This window comes from Drosophila montana, unplaced genomic scaffold (assembly GCF_035044405.1).
Source record: "Drosophila montana isolate Dmon_TW-CO22-7 unplaced genomic scaffold, ASM3504440v1 contig_402_1, whole genome shotgun sequence".
Lineage (NCBI taxonomy): Eukaryota > Metazoa > Arthropoda > Insecta > Diptera > Drosophilidae > Drosophila > Drosophila montana.
Window position 1 is genome coordinate 4,656,304 of NW_026998739.1, and position 18,819 is coordinate 4,675,122.

At 39.4% G+C, this 18,819-nt stretch overlaps 3 protein-coding genes across 3 annotated transcripts; all 3 read right to left on the reverse strand.

The window, feature by feature from the left end:
* Window positions 1-80: 80 nt before the first annotated feature.
* Window positions 81-6,780, reverse strand: clumsy. Its single transcript, XM_064698154.1, has 12 exons — window positions 6,614-6,780; window positions 6,356-6,502; window positions 6,237-6,299; window positions 5,975-6,172; window positions 4,666-4,877; window positions 4,275-4,616; window positions 3,775-4,206; window positions 3,284-3,642; window positions 2,925-3,225; window positions 1,265-1,394; window positions 937-1,205; window positions 81-882 (listed from the first exon to the last, which is right to left on the reverse strand). Exons 1-12 carry the CDS (start codon window positions 6,681-6,683, stop codon window positions 391-393), a joined length of 3,015 nt encoding a protein of 1,004 aa, XP_064554224.1. The 5' UTR covers window positions 6,684-6,780; the 3' UTR covers window positions 81-390.
* A 223-nt stretch (window positions 6,781-7,003) lies between these two features.
* LOC135438990 (cilia- and flagella-associated protein 299) lies at window positions 7,004-8,898 on the reverse strand. Its single transcript, XM_064697564.1, has 4 exons — window positions 8,612-8,898; window positions 7,951-8,547; window positions 7,561-7,896; window positions 7,004-7,505 (listed from the first exon to the last, which is right to left on the reverse strand). Exons 3-4 carry the CDS (start codon window positions 7,882-7,884, stop codon window positions 7,110-7,112), a joined length of 720 nt encoding a protein of 239 aa, XP_064553634.1. The 5' UTR covers window positions 7,885-7,896; window positions 7,951-8,547; window positions 8,612-8,898; the 3' UTR covers window positions 7,004-7,109.
* Window positions 8,899-16,621: 7,723 nt separating this feature from the next.
* Window positions 16,622-17,243, reverse strand: LOC135439499 (uncharacterized). The gene is made up of 2 exons (XM_064698251.1): window positions 16,996-17,243; window positions 16,622-16,932 (listed from the first exon to the last, which is right to left on the reverse strand). The coding sequence occupies exons 1-2, from the start codon at window positions 17,213-17,215 to the stop codon at window positions 16,631-16,633; spliced, it is 522 nt and encodes a 173-aa protein (XP_064554321.1). The 5' UTR covers window positions 17,216-17,243; the 3' UTR covers window positions 16,622-16,630.
* Window positions 17,244-18,819: the final 1,576 nt, after the last annotated feature.

The following is an 18,819-nucleotide window of genomic DNA, read 5'->3' on the forward strand; positions in this document are numbered from 1 at the left end:
AAAAAAAAACAATTTAAAAACAAAAAAATATTTAAAAATATTAAAAACTACAAAAAAACCGAAATATTTAAAAGTACTTTCAATGGGGACTATAATAAAAACAATCATATTGTTAGAAATTCATAATACTTTATAGGATAGGTTTTTGCTGAGTTCCAAACAGTTTTTAGGCCTTTTAATTGTTTTGTTTATAAATCTGGAGTTTTTTTATAATTAAAAATGATTTGTAAATGCATTTTTGGTAATTTTTGATATTATACAAGCTTAAATTTTCCTATTTGAGAAGCGAATTAAATAATATGATTATTGTATTATATAATTATTGAGAAACTCCATTAACAAAATAACCAAATGGTCTAAAAACTCTTTCTAAAGTTAGTTAAGGACTGTTCAAACTCCGTTGCTCAATTTGCTAGCTCGCTGATCCAAAGTTGGCTCCTGTTCTGGGTGACGTTGATGATGATGGTGATGATGATGATGATGAGGATGGCGTCGTTCTGGTGGATGTTCCTCCTCCTCCTCCGCCGGCGGTGTCGGTTCAATACTCATTTGTGTCGATTTATCAGATTTCCAACCAATTTCAATGGGCGGCGTTGAGGCCTTTTGAGATTTAAGCGAAAACATAGATCCAATCTTCTTAAGCCTACTGTGAACGGAGGACTCCGCATCATGATCACCGGCGCTCTTTACACTCTTGCTGGATACGCCCAAAGACTTGGACGAATGCTTGGAACGCGTTGAATGCGACTTGGATTTTGATGACGAGCTTGAGGACGTAGAGGATGAGCTGCTGGAGCCGACGCTGGCGTGCACCGGTTTGGTGGTAATCCAGATGCATAACGCAAACATCACCTCCGCCTTGAGTGCCTCCTTAAGCGAGATCTGTAAATTCAGCTTGATCAATAGAATGATTCATCAAGTAAGCAAAGAGCTTACCTTCTCCTCGATGGCCACAGTTTTGACGTTCCACATAAACTCCGTGAGGCCCAGCACCATGGCCGCCATCAGGCCCAAGCCCAACACCAGAAACACACCGCCGACATTCTCCAAGCCGAGCTCCGGCGTATCAGCGTTCCCTTCCTCGTCGCCTCCACAGCTGCCGCCACCATGCATCTCCTTCCACCACTTTCTCTTCAGCTCAGACAGCACTCCCAGCTCACCCAGCTTCAAGACAGCGCCACTGATCTGCTTGCGGTAGGGCGAATCTGTACAAGAATCGTAGTTTAATCATTTGAACTCTGATAAGGCTAATTGCTATACTTACTAAATGGCATCGCAATGCCATAACTCTTGTAGTCCAGCCAGCCGCCAATTTGCATTAAGTCACACTTACGCTCCACATTGTACTCCAGTGTGGTGGACTCCATTAGGAAAGCATACCGGTTTTTTCCTTTCTGTGATCAGAACAAGTTTATTATTAACTTTAAATCGCGAATTTGCATACATAAATTTAACTGAACTAACGGAACAGTTAGAGATGGGAGAATTCACAAAACTAAAACGCACAACAAAAATTTGGCACGAAAAGTTCAATCGCGACTTTATTTTTCCTCGCTTCTTTATTTCCCTCACTCTCCGAGAGCAAGAGAGTTTAACAGCCTGTGCAATAAAAGCAAATTTTAAAGGCAAACGCACCAAGCCTTAGATACCCTCAACAAAATTAAAGCCATGTAAAATGAAATTTTTCCAAGGCGTCGTGGCAAACCCTTTTAATAATTCACATTATTAATCAATCGAAGGGAATTGCAGTTTGTGCAGACACTCATACATACATACATAAATAGAATTCAGCAATCTTTTAGACACGGGATAATTGGCGCTCTCTCTCTATTGCACAAAACTTACGACTGTAAAACTCTCTTCTTCTGTTAGAATGTCAGCGAGTTTACGCAGGACGCGCGCAAAACCAAAGTTGCGGCGGGAGCTGTCGTGCAATATTATTGTGTTTTTATAAATTCAGTGTATTTATTAATGTAGCCCTATGCTCCATTTGTGAATTTAAGTTAAAAAAAACCGCCGTGCCTATGTACACAAAAGAATGTGTTATAAAAAACCAAATTTAAAATTGTTGTGCGCGTTTTCGTGGGATGAGCCGTCTCATTTACATACAAACATACATATGTATGTATGCATATACACACATACATACATATCTACTTAAATTTATTCTCGTTGGTAAGTGGTTTTATGCCTTAAACTCGAAAATATTAAAAAAATATTTAATAAAATGCGCCTTATACTATATTCATGGTTGAATACGAAATATAAGATGTAAATTTGCTCTCAAAACGTACGCTTCGTTTTGGTATAACTGTGTGTGTATATACATACATACATACATACATACATATGTATGCACTGAGTAATAAGATCTACTTATAACTGTAAGGAATATGTATGTATGGAAATGTGTGCTCATGCAAGCAGCAAATTTGAAGTTACAGTAACCAATATTTAAAACAACCCAATAGTTATATATGTACATAAGTAAAATTTATATGTTTAGCATATTTATTGAGCATTTCTTTAAAGTGATGTACTGTGACGTCACTGTCTACCGTGTGCAACCATTTTATTTTCTTTATCTTTGCCGAACAACAACAATATTGATGTCGAAACGCTTTGTGGTTGTTGCCCAAGCTGCCAGCATGGCTGACGACAGGGAACGAGCATTAAAGGCAGTTTCAATGTTTGTCTCTTTCTGTTGCATGTAATTTCCTATGACCGGCACACTCTTATTGCTTCGCTCTGTATTGTTGTTGCTTTCTAACTTGACTTACTTGCTACGTCTGGCGACGACAGAGAGCGCGCTACAAAATCAGTATTTGTCTTCGTTTTATGCATGTCATTTGATATGGGCACGAATTCTAAGCTAAACAACATGGCAAACGATCTTAACAGAAGGCGCAAGCAAAACCAGTTACCTGCACACGCTCCACGCCCTCGTCGTTGGTTTTCGTAAAAACTGATGGACTCGCACTTTCCATGGCCGTCCACATGCGTTGGTATGTGCTGAAATTGGAATCCCTGAAGAAGCCCATTGTAGAGCCGCCTAATAAGGCGCCGTATTTGATCTTGTTCTGGGCAGCCAGATCTTCGGCATTGCTGATCGAGCTGGCTTGGCGGGAGTTGGTCAAGAAAGCGGCCAAGTTGGCTGTGTAGGAGTTCAACATCATGAGGGCAAAGAACCACCACATTCCAGTCACAAGGCGCGTTGAGGCGGCCCTGTAAAAGTAGAGAAATTGTTGTTTTTTTCCAATTTATATTAAATGATTTTTCTCACTTGGGCAATATATCGCAACCCTGACCCATAAGGGAGCCTATGGACAGCCACATTGTATTGCTCAGAAACCATATATTCTCTACCTCCTCCGGCTCCTTGCAGGGATGCGGATTCTCCCAGTCATCCGGCGCCATGCGGGCCAACGCGAAGAGCAATAACGATATAAAGAGATACGCAGAGCCCATATAGATCCAAACATCCAGCGAGAAGGGCGATAGAAACGAGAATAAATCTGTTGGTGGTATTGGTGGCTTTGAGAATAAAATACTTATGCCCAGATTCATGAATGGCGGCGTAAAGTCTACCGCCTGACGCCGGGATGAAGTCATGGTCAGATCACATATGCCCAGATCCGCGTTCTGGAAAGAGTTGAAAGTTAAGAGAGATCAAAGCTTAAAAGTTTTTACTGCTGATAATATTCAATATTGATTATGCAGGAGTTGTAGTATTCCCTTAAGTTTCTTATTTTATATATGAATATTTGGACTCACCCCATCGATCAGCTGTCTCACGATACCATCCCATGTTTGGGTGGCTTTGTTCACGCTACCATATTTGCCATCTGGCGCCATGCGGAACTCATATTTGAAATTTAGCATGCGTGCAATATTGTCAATCAAATCCATGGAGTAACCCTCGTAGCGGGCATTGCCCAGCAATATTTCGCCCTCTTCGGGCTCCCGCATCGTCAGGAAGGGTGCTCCAATGCGCGAGGAGATTATGAATGTTTTGTTCGATAACTTTTGGCCCACACGCTTCTCGCTCTCTTCGTCATCGTTGAGCATGTCCAAACCATTGACCGGATCCCAGGTGGCCAGATCCAGGAAGCCACCTACATCGATCTCCATGAAGCGCAGACTGAAGTAACTGCGCTGTCCATATTCGTTGAAATCTATGCGACCTGTGGCGACCTCCTCGGAGCGCTATAAGACGGGATTATAGTAGAGTGGAGTTAGGGTTTTTATTGCTTCTTCTCGAGATTCAATCGTACCGCTTTCATAAACTCAATGATGCGCCTGCCATGTGGCCAGGGCTTCCTGCGTTTGCACTCAACTTCCGGTGCAGTCAGCTCCTCCATAATGCCCAGCTCGGTGAGGCCTTTGGAGAAGAGCCAGACGGCATCGTTAACCAATATCATCTGCGTCTTTACCTGTGTCGGCTGAACTTTAAAATAGCGTCCTTCACGTTTCTCACGCTCCTCCCAGTCATGAACGACGTTCTTGATGTGATAGTCTGTTGGATCCATCAGGCGAACTGTTGTAATGTTTGCCTCCACGTTCAAAATGTCACCCAGTTCCAATGTGTGCGTATCCAGCATGGGTATAAAAACGCTCTAAAAAAAAAATCGTTGTTAAAAAGAAAGACTTTTAGACAATCCTTACCTGATATTCGCCCAGCATTTTAAGCTCGTTGGCTTGCTCCAAAATTCTCAATAGATTTTCCGGTCCACAGTGCAATATCAGACAATTGTCGGTGGACAATTTAATTTCCTTTAGAAATGGTCTATGATCGTCGTCTGGGCCCAGCTGTCTAATCGTAGTCGGATTACTGCTCGGATCACCAATTTGTAATACATCCTGCAGCTGTTGCAGCTCTGTGGAAAATTAATAGAAATAAACTTAGAAGGTTGAGGAATAATATTTAAAATGTAATTTTCCTCCAGTTTCGATGTCCAAGTCGACCGTTATTACAACATATTTCACCTATTTTTATACCCTTGCAGAGGGTATTAAAACTTTGTCGTGAAATGTGTAACGCATAGAAGGGAACATCTCCGACCCCAACAAGTATATATATTCTTGATCAGTATCAACAGCCGAGTCGATATAGCCATGTCAGTCTGTCCGTCTGTCTGTTTCTATGCGAACTAGTCTCTCAGTTTTAAAGCTATCTTAATAAAACTTTCCAGAAGTCCCTCTTTCTGTTGCACGCAGTACATATTTCAAGACCAGCTGGATCGGACCACTATATCATATAGCTGCCATAGAAACGATCGGTCTTGTATGAAAAACTTTTTTGTTCATCAAGATATCTTAACCAAACTCGGCATTTATTAGTTTTACTATGCTCCTCATATATATATAAAATCCTATTAAGATCGGACCACTATATCATATAGCTACCATAGGAACGATCGGTCGAAAATTAGGTTGTTGTATGGAAAACTTGTTTGTTTTTCACGATATCTTGACCAGACTCGCCATTTATTTGTTTTACTATGCTCCCCATATATATGCAAATTCCTATTAAGATCGGACCACTATATCATATAGCTGCCATTGGAACGATCGGTCGAAAAGTAGGTTCTTGTATGAAAAACATTTTTGTTTATCAAGATATCTTGACCAAACTTGGCATTTATTTATTTTACTATGCTCCTCATATATATGCAAAATTCTCTCAAGATCGGACCACTACATCATATAGGAACCATAGGAACGATCGGTCGGAATTAAGTTGTTGTATGGAACAATTTTTTGTTTTTCAAAACATCTCAACCATACTCGGCATTACCTATTTTTCCTGTGCTTCTTAGATACGGGCAAAGCACTATGAGCATATTGAAGAGGTTGGGTCTGCAAGGGTATTAAATCATCGGCCCTTTTTTAAGTGTCTCAGCTTAACAACTTCGTAGAGCTTTAAATTTGGGTTGTGGATTGATTAGTTAGAAGGTTTGTAGGCTGCACTTACCCTTCTCCGATTCATAGATAATTGTATAGCTGCGCCAGCCGAAACTTTGCACGATTTCGGCAAATCCGCGCGCCAGTATCAAATTATCGGGATGCACATTGAGCGTCATCGAGGAGAGTTCGTATTGCTGATTATGTGGCTGCCAGTCGTACACAATGTGTGGTATATCCAAAGTGTGGCAAATCGAGGCAATAATATCTAAGAAAAAATGATTCAAGTGAGTCCCGCGAAAACACTTGAAATCGCTGCATCGAAAACTTGCCTGAACTGCTGCCCGTGCTGGGTCCGAATATGGCAATAACACCCTGCGAAATCAGATTACAAACTGCCAGCAAGCAAATTTAGATATTCGGTTATTCCCTTGACTATCTTGAGGCTTACCCGTTTTCTCCATTATGAAGCTGTCCTCTGTATTGGCGTAGACCACAATTGGCACTAGCTCTATATTGCGTTCCAAAATATTTGCCCGATCCACAGCGGTGCGAAAAGCTATTTCCGCCTCATCCTTATCCGATGTGAAAATGCTGCCTAGCAAAAAGAAAAAATATTTGCGAACACTTTTAGCCAAATTCAATGCAAGTGACCTAGTTTTATATATATTTTCTATTTATTTTTTACGAATTTCTTTTAGGAACTTACCCACCATAAACTGCTCCCTGGCTGTGGCCCAGTGCAGCAGCAGCACATATGTATAATATTTTAACCACATTTTATTGGTATTTGGGCATTTTAATGGCACATTTTAAGTTGATTTTTCTCCTACTGATGATGTAAAACTGGCTAAGAAAATGCCACAGAATGCAACTATGACGTTCGGAGGTCTGCAGTACAATGAGCTATGTGGTCCATACTATATAAAAGCTGAAAAACTGAACTATGCTAATTTTAAAAGACATCTAGCAGAGAGAGAGAGAGAGAGCGAGAAAATGCTATCTAGAGCGCCCTCTGTTGTTTGTTGTGCTAAACATATTCTAAACAACAGGCGAGGGATTTCCCATGAGATCGAAAATAATATTCTTTTTGTTATGATTTTCTTGGGCTTTCGCCAGCGCATCGAGTACCTTTTACTAATATCATAGGATTTTATATACAATTGAATTTATAGTTGAGCATATATATATATATAGAAATAATTCTATACCTTCTTGCGCACAATATGATCGTAGAATATCATTGTGCCGTACTTGGGTGAGATTGCCATTGATCGTCGTACGTTTTTGGCGAACGGATTGGGATGATCACCGACTGGTATAAGTTTCTGATCACCCCTATGCATAAACATCATTCCATACCGATGGTCGTGTAAGACAATAAAGTTATCGCTATTCGAATAGTTGAGCATATTATAGCGTGGATTACTGTAGCTCAGATGATGCGGCATCGGTCGCAGGAAGGCGGTTCCCTGAAATATGCCCGGCCAGTTCGTATGTGCGTGGGCAGAGCGCGCCGCATTCGTCCAGCTCATACCCAAGTCAAGATAGCCCGATATTTCCGAACAATATGTGCTTGTATACATGGTAAAAACAATTGTCTGTTGGCATTATGCTTTAGTTTATATAATATACCTTGTACATGCTTATACTCACCGCCAAGTTCTTTTTGTATATGGGTTCCTCGCGTCGCTTGAACTCAAGCAGCACTGGATCCCTATTCGTTGGCGACTTAAATGTACTGAAGGGCTGAATGCCCGTTATTTTTGGTCGTATCGCTTGCATTGCCAAATCGTGACGCCTCAGGAATTCCGGTTCATCGTAAGGTATTTTCGTGGAGCGATATCCCAATTTGGCAAGGCAAGTGACCACCTTTGGATTGCCCAAATATTGAAAATCTTTCTTGATCGCAAACGAGTTTAGATAATCCGTATGGTTATCATAGTCCAGTACGCTAAAGTCGACCATTTTCTCGCCCATTTTTATGCTTTTCTACATGAACAGCTGTCAGCAGCATTCTGAAGAATTTTATGCCCATAGACTCACCTATTTTTTTTTTAGCTTTCGTGGCTTTAAGAGTTTTTTTTTAAATTAAATATATTTTTTTTTTGTTGTGTAAACAGAACGCGTAACATAACACACTCTGAAGCTATTGATACTAAAACTCTAGTTAATTTAAATAAAAAATAACGAAGCCTACTTTTATATAACTGAAAAGTAGCCCAAGCTCTAGCCGGGAGTATTTGGAGCTGCATATGGGGTAAAAATACCCAGAAGTACAAATAACATGCCTTAAAACAGTTGGTAAAAAAAATTAAATATACTTAGGGAAAATCTCAAAAATTATCTAAATCTAAATCTAAATATAATCAAACAATTCGCGTATTAATATCTAAGGTAGTTGGGATCTGTGTAGCCATGCATACATATATGCATTAAAATATATATATATTTTGATTATCTAAATAAAAATATATGTATATTTCTATACATATATGTGTGCACATATACTGCACATGTTGATCTTGAGTATCTCGAGCTTATCTCAGGGTCTTTTCTCTGGCCTAGCAAGCCCTTTGCATGTTCCCTACTCAATCTAAAACTGTTTGTTTCATTTTATAAACCGAAGAGCGTCCATTTAGCCTAGATTGTGAGTTATATAAAAACTTAGTACCTTTTTTTAAAATATGCATAAAACATTTCTTACCAATAGGCAGCTCGATAATGCTGGATTTCTTCATGTCGTCTAGCGGTGCGGCGAGTCTTATTATTATATTCAGACCAGATAATGTTATTATGGACCGGACATATGTTCAAGGCATATTCGGAAAGGTTTCGGATATTGCTTTTTTACTGATTCGGATTCGCTTATAATAAAATCAGAATGTCAAGCAAGTAGGTTGTTGGACTATCATTGTATTTGAACGATATCGATACTTTTATGACCATTTTAAGTGTTTCGGGTAGGGTGTAAAAGTGTTCGACTTCTGCTTTGCTTGAAAAAGCAAAGCTATTCTGATGTTGCACCTTATTGAAAAATTTAACGAGAAGTTGTTTCTACAACTTTGTTGGCTTTGGAATTCGCCTTACTAGCTCTCAAATGCCGCTCCATACTTTAAACAACGCTGCAAAACGGATTTAAAACACACTGCAAACTTTTTTTAATTTCCTTTGTTACGGGCAGCAATACAACTAAAAAAATATAAATTCCACAAGAAAGCAATACGCCCTGTTGTTTAATTGCCAGCTGAACGAAAAATTACCAATAGATTCGAGGGTTGCGCAACTGTCGGAGCCTCTAGTTCCGCAGCATCACTCTCGGCAATTTCGAAAGTGAGAGCAGTTTTTCTTATTGGGATATAGAAAAGACAAAGATCCAGAGAAACTATAAACAGACGAATTTTCAGTAATTTGAGAAATATAAATTTATTAAATGTGAACAAAAAAATGCAAAAAAAAATATTTTAAAAAATTATAAGTATATTCAATTAAATTTAATAGTATTGCCGAACCGAAAATGCCACGATACGGGAGGTGCGGATCAGGTAACCAGGGGAGCGGATTGGCCTCTGGGTGGCGTCAGGTTTTTTTGTAGTTTTAAAGAATTAAAAAAATATCAAAAAATTCAGAAAATAGCAGTCATTTAATGAATATTAAATGCACATAATTTTATACTACACTATATAATTTGCTTAGCTGCCTCGATACATAGCTGCAAGGTAAGATAGCTGCCTGGAATTTTCTTTTCGCTGCAATAATAGCTAATTTCACCTAAGCCAACTGTGTTGTAATAAAAATGTATGCTATTTTTGATTCAATACAATAAACAAACAAAAAAAAAAAAAAAAAAAATAGCTAACTTTGTATTAACAGCTTTTTGCACTTAAGGCCTATAGGCAGTTATTTTTTGCCAATCTATTGTAGTGTGTTTATGCATTAAATATCACCCTGTTATTAAACACATACATACACTCTCTTTTTTTTAATAATGCTCTGCTGCGACAGAGCTATACATATAATAATACCTATATTTTAGGTTTTTAAGCGGACTGAGTTCCGAGTAAAGAACATTCTAAAAATGATTACAAACCAGCACTGACGAGCATGATCATACTACACTATATGTTTTTTCCCAACTATCCGATCGGCCTCAAACTCATTTCCAAAGATCTTTGTTCAAATTCATTTGAGGGGTGTTTCGCACTATTCGAAAAATGCATTCAACCTTGGTGGCAATGGGGGTAAAAGATTGGGTAGGTGACGTTTCGTGTTCAAATTTATTTCCAAAGATCTATACGAAAAATCATTTGAGACGTGCTTCGCAGAATCCAAGCTTCCTTGGTGCAAAATGCGGTTCAAAGATTTTTTGGGCGAAGTTTTAAGTTTTGTTCGATCTGCATCAAACTTATTTTCAAAGCTCTGCATAAAAACTTAATGAATACGTCTTTCAGCGATTTAGAAAATACCACCGCAGCCGTGGTAATTTGGCAAAAAAAAAAAAACATAACTTACCTTCTTGGTTGCTTATCGATTTGAAACCCATTTTCAGAGATCTTTATCAGAATTAATTTGACACGCCTTCGCAAAGTTTACCGTTTTCGGATGGAAAATGAGGGTCTGTAAAAGCAAGTTTTTTTGTCGGGCTCAAGATTCTTACCACAAGGGCAGAAATCTCTGATTCCAACATTTGGTTCTTTATTTGATGCACTTTAAACTTATTTTTAAAAAAAAGTGGTCATCAAGATGGGTGGATTTCAACTTTCCACGAGCGTGTACTTAGTGGAAAGGTAATATTTAAAATTTTAAGCCCAAAACATTCAACGGAAAAGGGCCAAGACCCGCTGGTATATAAAATCATCTTCAATCTCATTTTCATATTCTGCGTTCGTTATTTTTTTTTTTTTTTTATAACGCGAATCCCGATGCAACGTACTGCATCCCACCTCCCGCCCAACCGACCGAGGGGCGCAGTCGTGTAACGTACGACACGAAATACAAAGTAAATATGAAAAAAAAAATATTAAAAAAAAGTTGATACAAACTACGAGTATGTGTACAAATACAATTACAAATAAAAATAGGACTATCTACTTGCTAAATAGTTTAGAATAGAAGACTTTATACGAGGAAGAGAAGCTTCTGAGCAGAATATTCTGTAATGCTTGTTATAGTCATCACAGAGAACCCTGAACGGTTCATGCAAGGCATAATTAGTTGAGCAAAATTGAAGCGATAAAGGTACAAAATTACGTGTTAGTCTAGTAGGGATAGAGAAATTTAATTGGCTAGTCAACACAGAAGAGTCGATTTCACCAGTAATTAGTTTATGAATAAATATTACACCCAGCATGGTTCTACGATTAATTAAAGAAGGAAGGTTAATCATCAGAAGTCTACTGGAGTATGACGGTAACCGCACACGAGGATCCCAATTTAAACCACTAAGGGCAAACAACAAGAATTGTTTCTGAACGGATTCAATTCTGTCCTGATGGGTAGCATATTGTGGTGACCAGATACATGAGGCATACTCAAGAATAGGTCGTACCAAAGATATATAAAGTGTTTTTGTCGTGTACGGATCGTCAAACTCCTTCGACCATCGCTTGATGAAACCCATAACTATTCTGGCCTTATTGACCACGGTATTAACATGAGAGTCGAATTTAAGTTTATGATCAAGGATGACACCTAGATCATTAACTTCATTAGAAGTACTATTAACACGCTCAAGCGGTATGCTATCAAGGATGTAAGAAACCAATTGAGGAGGGCTTCTATAGAAGGTCATTACCTTACATTTAGAGCAGTTTAAGTTTAACAGGTTGGCTAGACACCAAGCCTGAAACGCATCAATGTCCGCTTGTAAGAGATAACATGATGCCATATCCTTATATGCAAGGCATAATTTTACATCATCAGCATACATTAATACTCGAGAGTGAGACAGTATCGAGGGAAGGTCATTGATGAAAAGAGTAAAGAGTAGCGGGCCAAGATGACTACCTTGAGGAACACCGGAAGTCACCAGAATACGTTTAGAGAATGAATTTCTGAAAAGAACCTTTTGGGTTCTGTCACGCAAATACTCTGAAATCCAGTTCAAAAGATTGACTGGGAAGCCGAGAAGGCTTAATTTATGAAGCAGCAAGGAATGGTTGACAGAGTCGAAAGCCTTACTGAAATCAGTATAGATGACGTCAGTCTGCTTTCTTTTCTTAAACCCATCAATTACAAATGAAGTAAACTCAAGAAGGTTAGTGGTTGTAGATCTGCGCTTCACGAACCCATGCTGGGAAGGTGAAATAATAGAACTACATAAATGCTGCAGTTGAGATGTTATAATTCTCTCAAAAGCTTTAGGTATAGCGGATAATTTGGAAATACCTCTATAGTTTTCGACATCGGACTTACTCCCTTTCTTATGGAGAGGGATAATGTATGATTCCTTCCAGATGGTCGGAAAAGATGAAGTGTTTACGGACAATTCAAAAAGTTTTAAAACAGGTTTACATAATGCTGCAGCGCAGTATCTAAGCACGCAAGCAGGAACACCATCAGGGCCCGGTGAGTAAACCGGCTTGATAGTGTTAAGGTCGCTAAGAAGCGAACTTTCGGTAATAATGGGATTAAAGATGCAGTTTGACCTCTTTAACTGATAAGGATAAGGCTGATTTTTATTATACCTAGAGGAGGAGTAGGTAGTTTGAAAAAAGTTTGCGAACAGATCGGCTATGCCTGGATCAGTGTTCGCGCTCTCATCTGCAAACTTAACCGAAGAAGGCAAAGTAGATGTCTTTCGTTTAGAATTGACAAAGTTAAAAAATTGCTTAGGATTATGTGAAAATTGAAGGCGACAACGCCGAAGGTAATTCTTATAGCAGATGGAATTTTGGGTGGAAAAATTTGATCGGGCAACTGCATAGCGGGAGAAATCAGAGTGATTTCCCGATTTCTTAAACTTTTTATAACACCTCGACTTCACGTTTTTTAACCTCATCAGTTCCTTTGAGAACCAGGGAGGCCTATCAGGCCTCGCTGGGTAATCAAGAGGAACGCAGACATCAAAAATCGAGTACAAAGTGTCATAAAAAAGTTTCAAGGCAACATCAATGTCTGCACAATTGTACAGTTGGGACCAGTCGACTTGCAGAATAAGATCATTAAGCTTATGAAAATCAGCCTTTCTGAAAAAACGCATACGTTCAGCTAATTCCGATTCCTTGATAGGGACTCGGGCTGGTAAATCAATGACCATTTCCAGAGTTGGATGAAAAAGGTCTTCAGGAAGTGTAAGCGGATTGATCCTGTGCACAACACTGTTGAACGAATCCAACACGAAAATTAGATCAAGAGATCTGTTTCTTGAATTGCGCACACGATTAACCTGCCGTAAGGACATTTCATGTAGACCATCAATAAATTCGTTTGACGATGACGGCAACAGAAAGTTTGAGTCTGATGGCGATGACCACTCGACAACAGGAAGATTAAAGTCCCCAAGAACTACTAAAAGGTCTCTATCAGAAAGTAGGGAGGAGATAGATTTAATAGCATTAAGATGGGTTTGATAGGTAGACAAATTAGATAGAGGAGGTAAATATGAACATGTAATAAAGATAGAAAAAGTACCAAATACAACTCGTACAGCCACCAACTCAATCTCTGAGATGGGAAGATCAATGCGTTCCGACGAAAGAGCAGACTCGACAGCTATAAGTACTCCTCCTCCGATACGGGAAACTCGATCGCATCTGTAAGTGGTGTATTTGGAGGTAAAAATTGAAGAGTCTGAGATGTCCGGCTTCAGCCAGGTCTCAGTAAAAGCGATAATTTGAAAATTAAAAGCAAGAGAGTCTAAATACAGTTTAGCGAGTTTAGATTTAAGACCTCTAACATTCTGGTAGGCAAGCTCGAAAGATGGAATTAGTTTTTTGACGCAGCAACTAAAGTTGATGCGCCATTAGAAATAGGTGGTAATAAAATCGGAGTCCGATTTTTCTTTTTGGCCTTATATTCTTTTACTATTAAGTGCTCCGGCCAAAACTCTTTACAACAAATATCAGTAAATATTTCTGGCGGAACACTTATTTTAAAGGACGCAATATCCCTTTCATAAGCGAACTTAAATTTCTCCACCAGTATACCTGGGGCTTGAATTTTTGCCTGTATAAAGGCTTTTACATCATCTGATGAAAAGTAAGGGGCAAGCCTAGAAACAAAAATAAGTCTCTTCGGTGGAACACCGACTAGAGGCTTAGGTGCCACAGGTAGGACAGTGGGAACACTATTAACTATGGTACCTAAAACAGCCGGTAGTCCGGACGACGAGCCTTCTAGCGGCTGTTGTAAATTTAATTGTTGCTGTCGCCCTTTCGGAACACCCACGACAGCGGACGACACGGATAATTCGACTGGTTTTTCTCGTGCCGATGTCACACTTTTCGGGACAGAATCAGTGTCCACAGCAGACCTCACAGCTACCGGAGTAACAAACGAGATGAGCTGCTGTGTAATCGGTGTAGTAGGCTGCTGCATAGCAGTCGGAGGCTGAAGGGTATTAGGCAACGGCAGATCACAAGGAGTGGGCTTTTTAGGCCCCGGAGACTCATCTAACAGTTTAAGGCTATTAAATTGGGTGTCCAGGGCTGTGAGCTGATCGTTAAGTTTACGAAAACCAACAATCAGACCCCTAAAGCCACTCCTGGTCTGACGCATAAACGCCCGCATTTCACCATCAATCTCCCTACACGAGTCGCAACTATAGTGCAAACCATTTCGTTTGGCAACAGCATCCCCCACAAGACCAGTGTAACCCGCACATTTAGAATGCACGACATTATCACACAGCCAACAAGGTATGCTGGATTGACTTGCCGTAATTGGCATTTGGCAAGTTTTTATAAAACAGACAATTTTATGGTCCATTATTATGGGTCTCTACTGTAATAACACAGCCAGATGTAAAAAGAGAGTTATTTAGATTAGATTAATAGCGTATGGAGCACCAACAAGCGGCAGAAAGTAGAAAGAGATCAAAGCGCAAGTTGAAAAAAAAGGTGAGAGAGCGCGAAGTGCGAGAGTAGTCTATTTATAGATTGCTTGCTTGCCCACGAAATCTTGCACAAAATACAACAAGAAGCTCACCCACAGAGCTAAATAGCGCAAGCGCACAAACAAAAATGCACAAGAACACAAGTTTAAAAGAAACAATGTTTAAATAACAAAAATGCACAGACCACAAACATGCACTCGCGATAAATAAAAAATAAACCGAGAAGGCGAACAGAATAGTGGAAATATATAAAATATAAATAATTAAAACGCCGGTGTTTTATTAAATCGAAAACAAAACGAAGAGCACAAAAAAAACACGTCTGTTCGCTTCAAGTGGAACTATTGTTCTCTGTTCTCTCTTATGCAGCCCAACTGGAGCTGATATGCGGCTGAGTTTGCGATCAGCAAACTAAATCCGAGCAGCAAAATCAGGAATAATCGCAATAAAGGTTTTTGTCACTTTTCGACAGTAACTAGTTCTTTTTATACCCTATGTCATTGAATAGAGACAGGGCTGAATAGTCACTCTGAGCTTTTTTTTTAATTTTTTTTATCGTTTCAAAGTTAATCAGCAGTGGATCGAGCCCATAGAGTTGTAAACATTGAGTTTATTTATTTTACTCTTTATTACTCAATGGATACAGCCACACCGCGTGGCGTGACGGATTGGCCTCTGAGTGGCGTCAGGTTTTTTTTGTAGTTTTATAGAATTCAAAAAGTATCAAAAAAATCAGAAAATAGCAGTCATTTAATGAATATTAAATGCATGTTGCAGCGTCATTATTTCCGTTATTAGTTGCCATCGTTTTAGGCGCAGCGAGTTTCGGTCGCACCGGGATCCTAAACACAACTGACTTTGTGTCTTCCCTTTTTCTCGTGCCTTTCTACCGAACCACACTCGGCGACAGCTACAGACGCTGTCGCCCGCCAAAACGGGACTTTCCCAAACTACATAGTAAAACAGACAACAAAACAGACACACAAACAGACACCCAAACAGGCTGACGCAATATCGCAATGTACTTGCGATTCTGGGGAAATACCCAAATACGCACTAACACAAACTCAATACAATTCTCACATACATTTCTAGCACACGCCGCCACGGCGCCAACATATTCAAACTACTTATGCTTCCACATGCACATGATTTTATACTACTACTTCGGCAAGATAGCTGCCTGGAATTTTCGATTCGCTGCAATAAGAGCTAATTTTGTATTAACAGCTTTTTGCACTTAAGGCCTATAGGCCTATAGGCAGTAATTTTTTGCCAATCTATTGTAGTGTGTATATGCATTAAATATCACCTTGTATTTAAATACATAAGTATGCGACACTTTGTTGCATACAATAACAAACATAAAGCCAAAAGCGCAGAGCCACTTGAGTTTATTGACTCAGGCTCATATTACGCAGTGCGGACCGCTAGTACTCTAGCAATCCCGATGCTAAGAGCAAGTTTTTTTTCGGGCTCAAGATTCTTACAAGGGCAGAAATCTCTGATTCCAACATTTGGTTCTTTATTTGATGCACTTTAAACTTATTTTTAAAAAAAAGTGATCATCAAGATGGGTAGATTTCAACTTTCCACGAGCGTGTACTTAGTGGAAAGGAAATATCTAAAATTTTAAGCCCAAAACATTCAACGGAAAAGGGCCAAGACCCGCTAGTATATAAAATAAAGGCAAATAATTAGCACTAGTTGCGAGAGTGGTTTATATAGCGGATTAGCTGCGCATGTGGCACGAGAGTCTTGCACCCGGCCCTCCACATCCAGCTGATTCCACTGGCAGTCCTCCGTACGGCTGCAGTTAGCGCCATATGGCACAAGCGGCTCGGGAAAGGTGTCCGTCAAGCAGGAGGTCATATTGTGATTGGGCACATAATCCAGAATACAGGCGCACTTCATAGCCTGTGGCAGGCAAATTGAAGTGCCGGGGCATTGCTTATTGTTGCTGCAGCTCAAATCTGTACACGGATGTTGGACATTAGTTTGAATGCTGGAAGGATGCTAATTTCGAAGACACTCACCCAGAAGCGCCAGGCAGTTGCCCTGGTGCTGCTCAAAGTGTTCCTTGCATACGCAGCGCTTTAGCGACATGTCGCAGACGGCATTCCGCTGACATTGGGCCGACAGCTCACGGGCTCCATCCAGAGGGATGTAGCCCAATTGTGGCTGATCTTCGGCTGAGTTTGCGTTCAGCCCACAAAATTGGAGCAGCAAAATCAGGATTATACGCATTATGAGCATATTTTTAATCGTTCACCAGACAAAGAATTATCACCACAGACAGCGGAAACACTAAGATAAGACAAAAGATACCAAAAAAAATGTACAGTCATCTTCGGCTCAATGTGGGTGTATATACATACATATATATGTGTGTACGTGCGAGAATGACTGTGCTTAGCAGTTTTTAAAAATTAAATGCACTACATTCGATTGATTATAGTTATTGTAATATTAAAGTCGTTTTTATACGATTGTTAGTTATATAAATTAACCAATTCGATGGTAATATTTATAAAAAAATATAATTTTAATTATTTATCAGCACTATGTGCTTACATTGAGTTCCAGTTATTAACTGATTCTGCATTTCGCAGGGGTTCGCACATTGAGTAATAAAGAGACAGAGCTGAAGGCTTGCTCCGAGTTTTTTTTTACCGTTTTGAAAATCCCGAGAGGTAGATCGAGTTGGTCCAAAAATAAAGCTCATTTACCATACGAAGCAACAACAAATCACTCGCAAAACAACAACAGTGCGCATGAAAACCCATTTGTTTTTTTCGTCGTCCGTCTTGATCTTGAAAAGTTTCTGCGCGATGATGACGACATAGGAAACTCAGTGCAAAGAAAAGGGACAAATAATGCCACTGTGTTTGTTGCTGGTCTCTCTGTCGTTCCAACAAGGCGGCGCGTAGAAACAACAACAACACTTTTTGGGTTCTAATGTTGTTGCTGCATAGCCGAGTCTCGGCGCAAGTAGGTAGAAAAATTGAATGCGAGCAGACCATGCCATTTAAATCAAAGGGTTACGCACACGGCGCGTCAACATCATATAGTATGACGTCACGTTTAAAAGAATTTCATTTCTTGCGATGCTTAGAATATATTTCTATCTTTATTACGGACATTAAAGGAATATATTAATAGGGTCTTCTATAAAAATGCATGTATTAAATAATGTATTACTTTATTGTACGCCACGATCGCACACAAAAAGCCTTAAGCTGTGACGTCACATGCGCAACAGAATGTTGCAATCTTCTCAAATTCATATACTTCCCTTGGCTTGGAAAACACATGCATGCATATTTTTTGCCTCTGTGTGTGAGATGAGACACACATGCCAACAACTATTTGGCGCGTCGAGGCATTGATACCCTTATTTAGAGAAATGGTATAGAATGTTTAAGGAAAATAATTATTATTGATTGTACTAATAGTTGCACACTAAATACGATATTATATTTTTTTCAAACATTAGATAAAAATGTGTATATGAGAAGGTTAGTGGTATTACTTATGAAACTTATGAATAGTTAAAATACCCTGTTTTGAGAAAGGGTGCCTTGCTGATCGAAAAATGAAAAATTATAAAATCTGCTGGGCTGCTTGCAAGTTGAAAGCGAGTGGAGAAGAAGAAGACATAACTTTGCGAATTAAAGGCATATCAGTGCTTAGAAACCACAACAATGAGTTAGAAGAGTGTAGAAGCTTAGATCATAGGCATTGAGTAATAAAGAGACAGAGGAGGCTTTTGGATCAAAAGCTCTTTTTCGAAACACTTCACGAGCGATAGCAAGGTTGCAAACTCAATTGAGTATTACTCAATGAAAAGTTGCAAACAC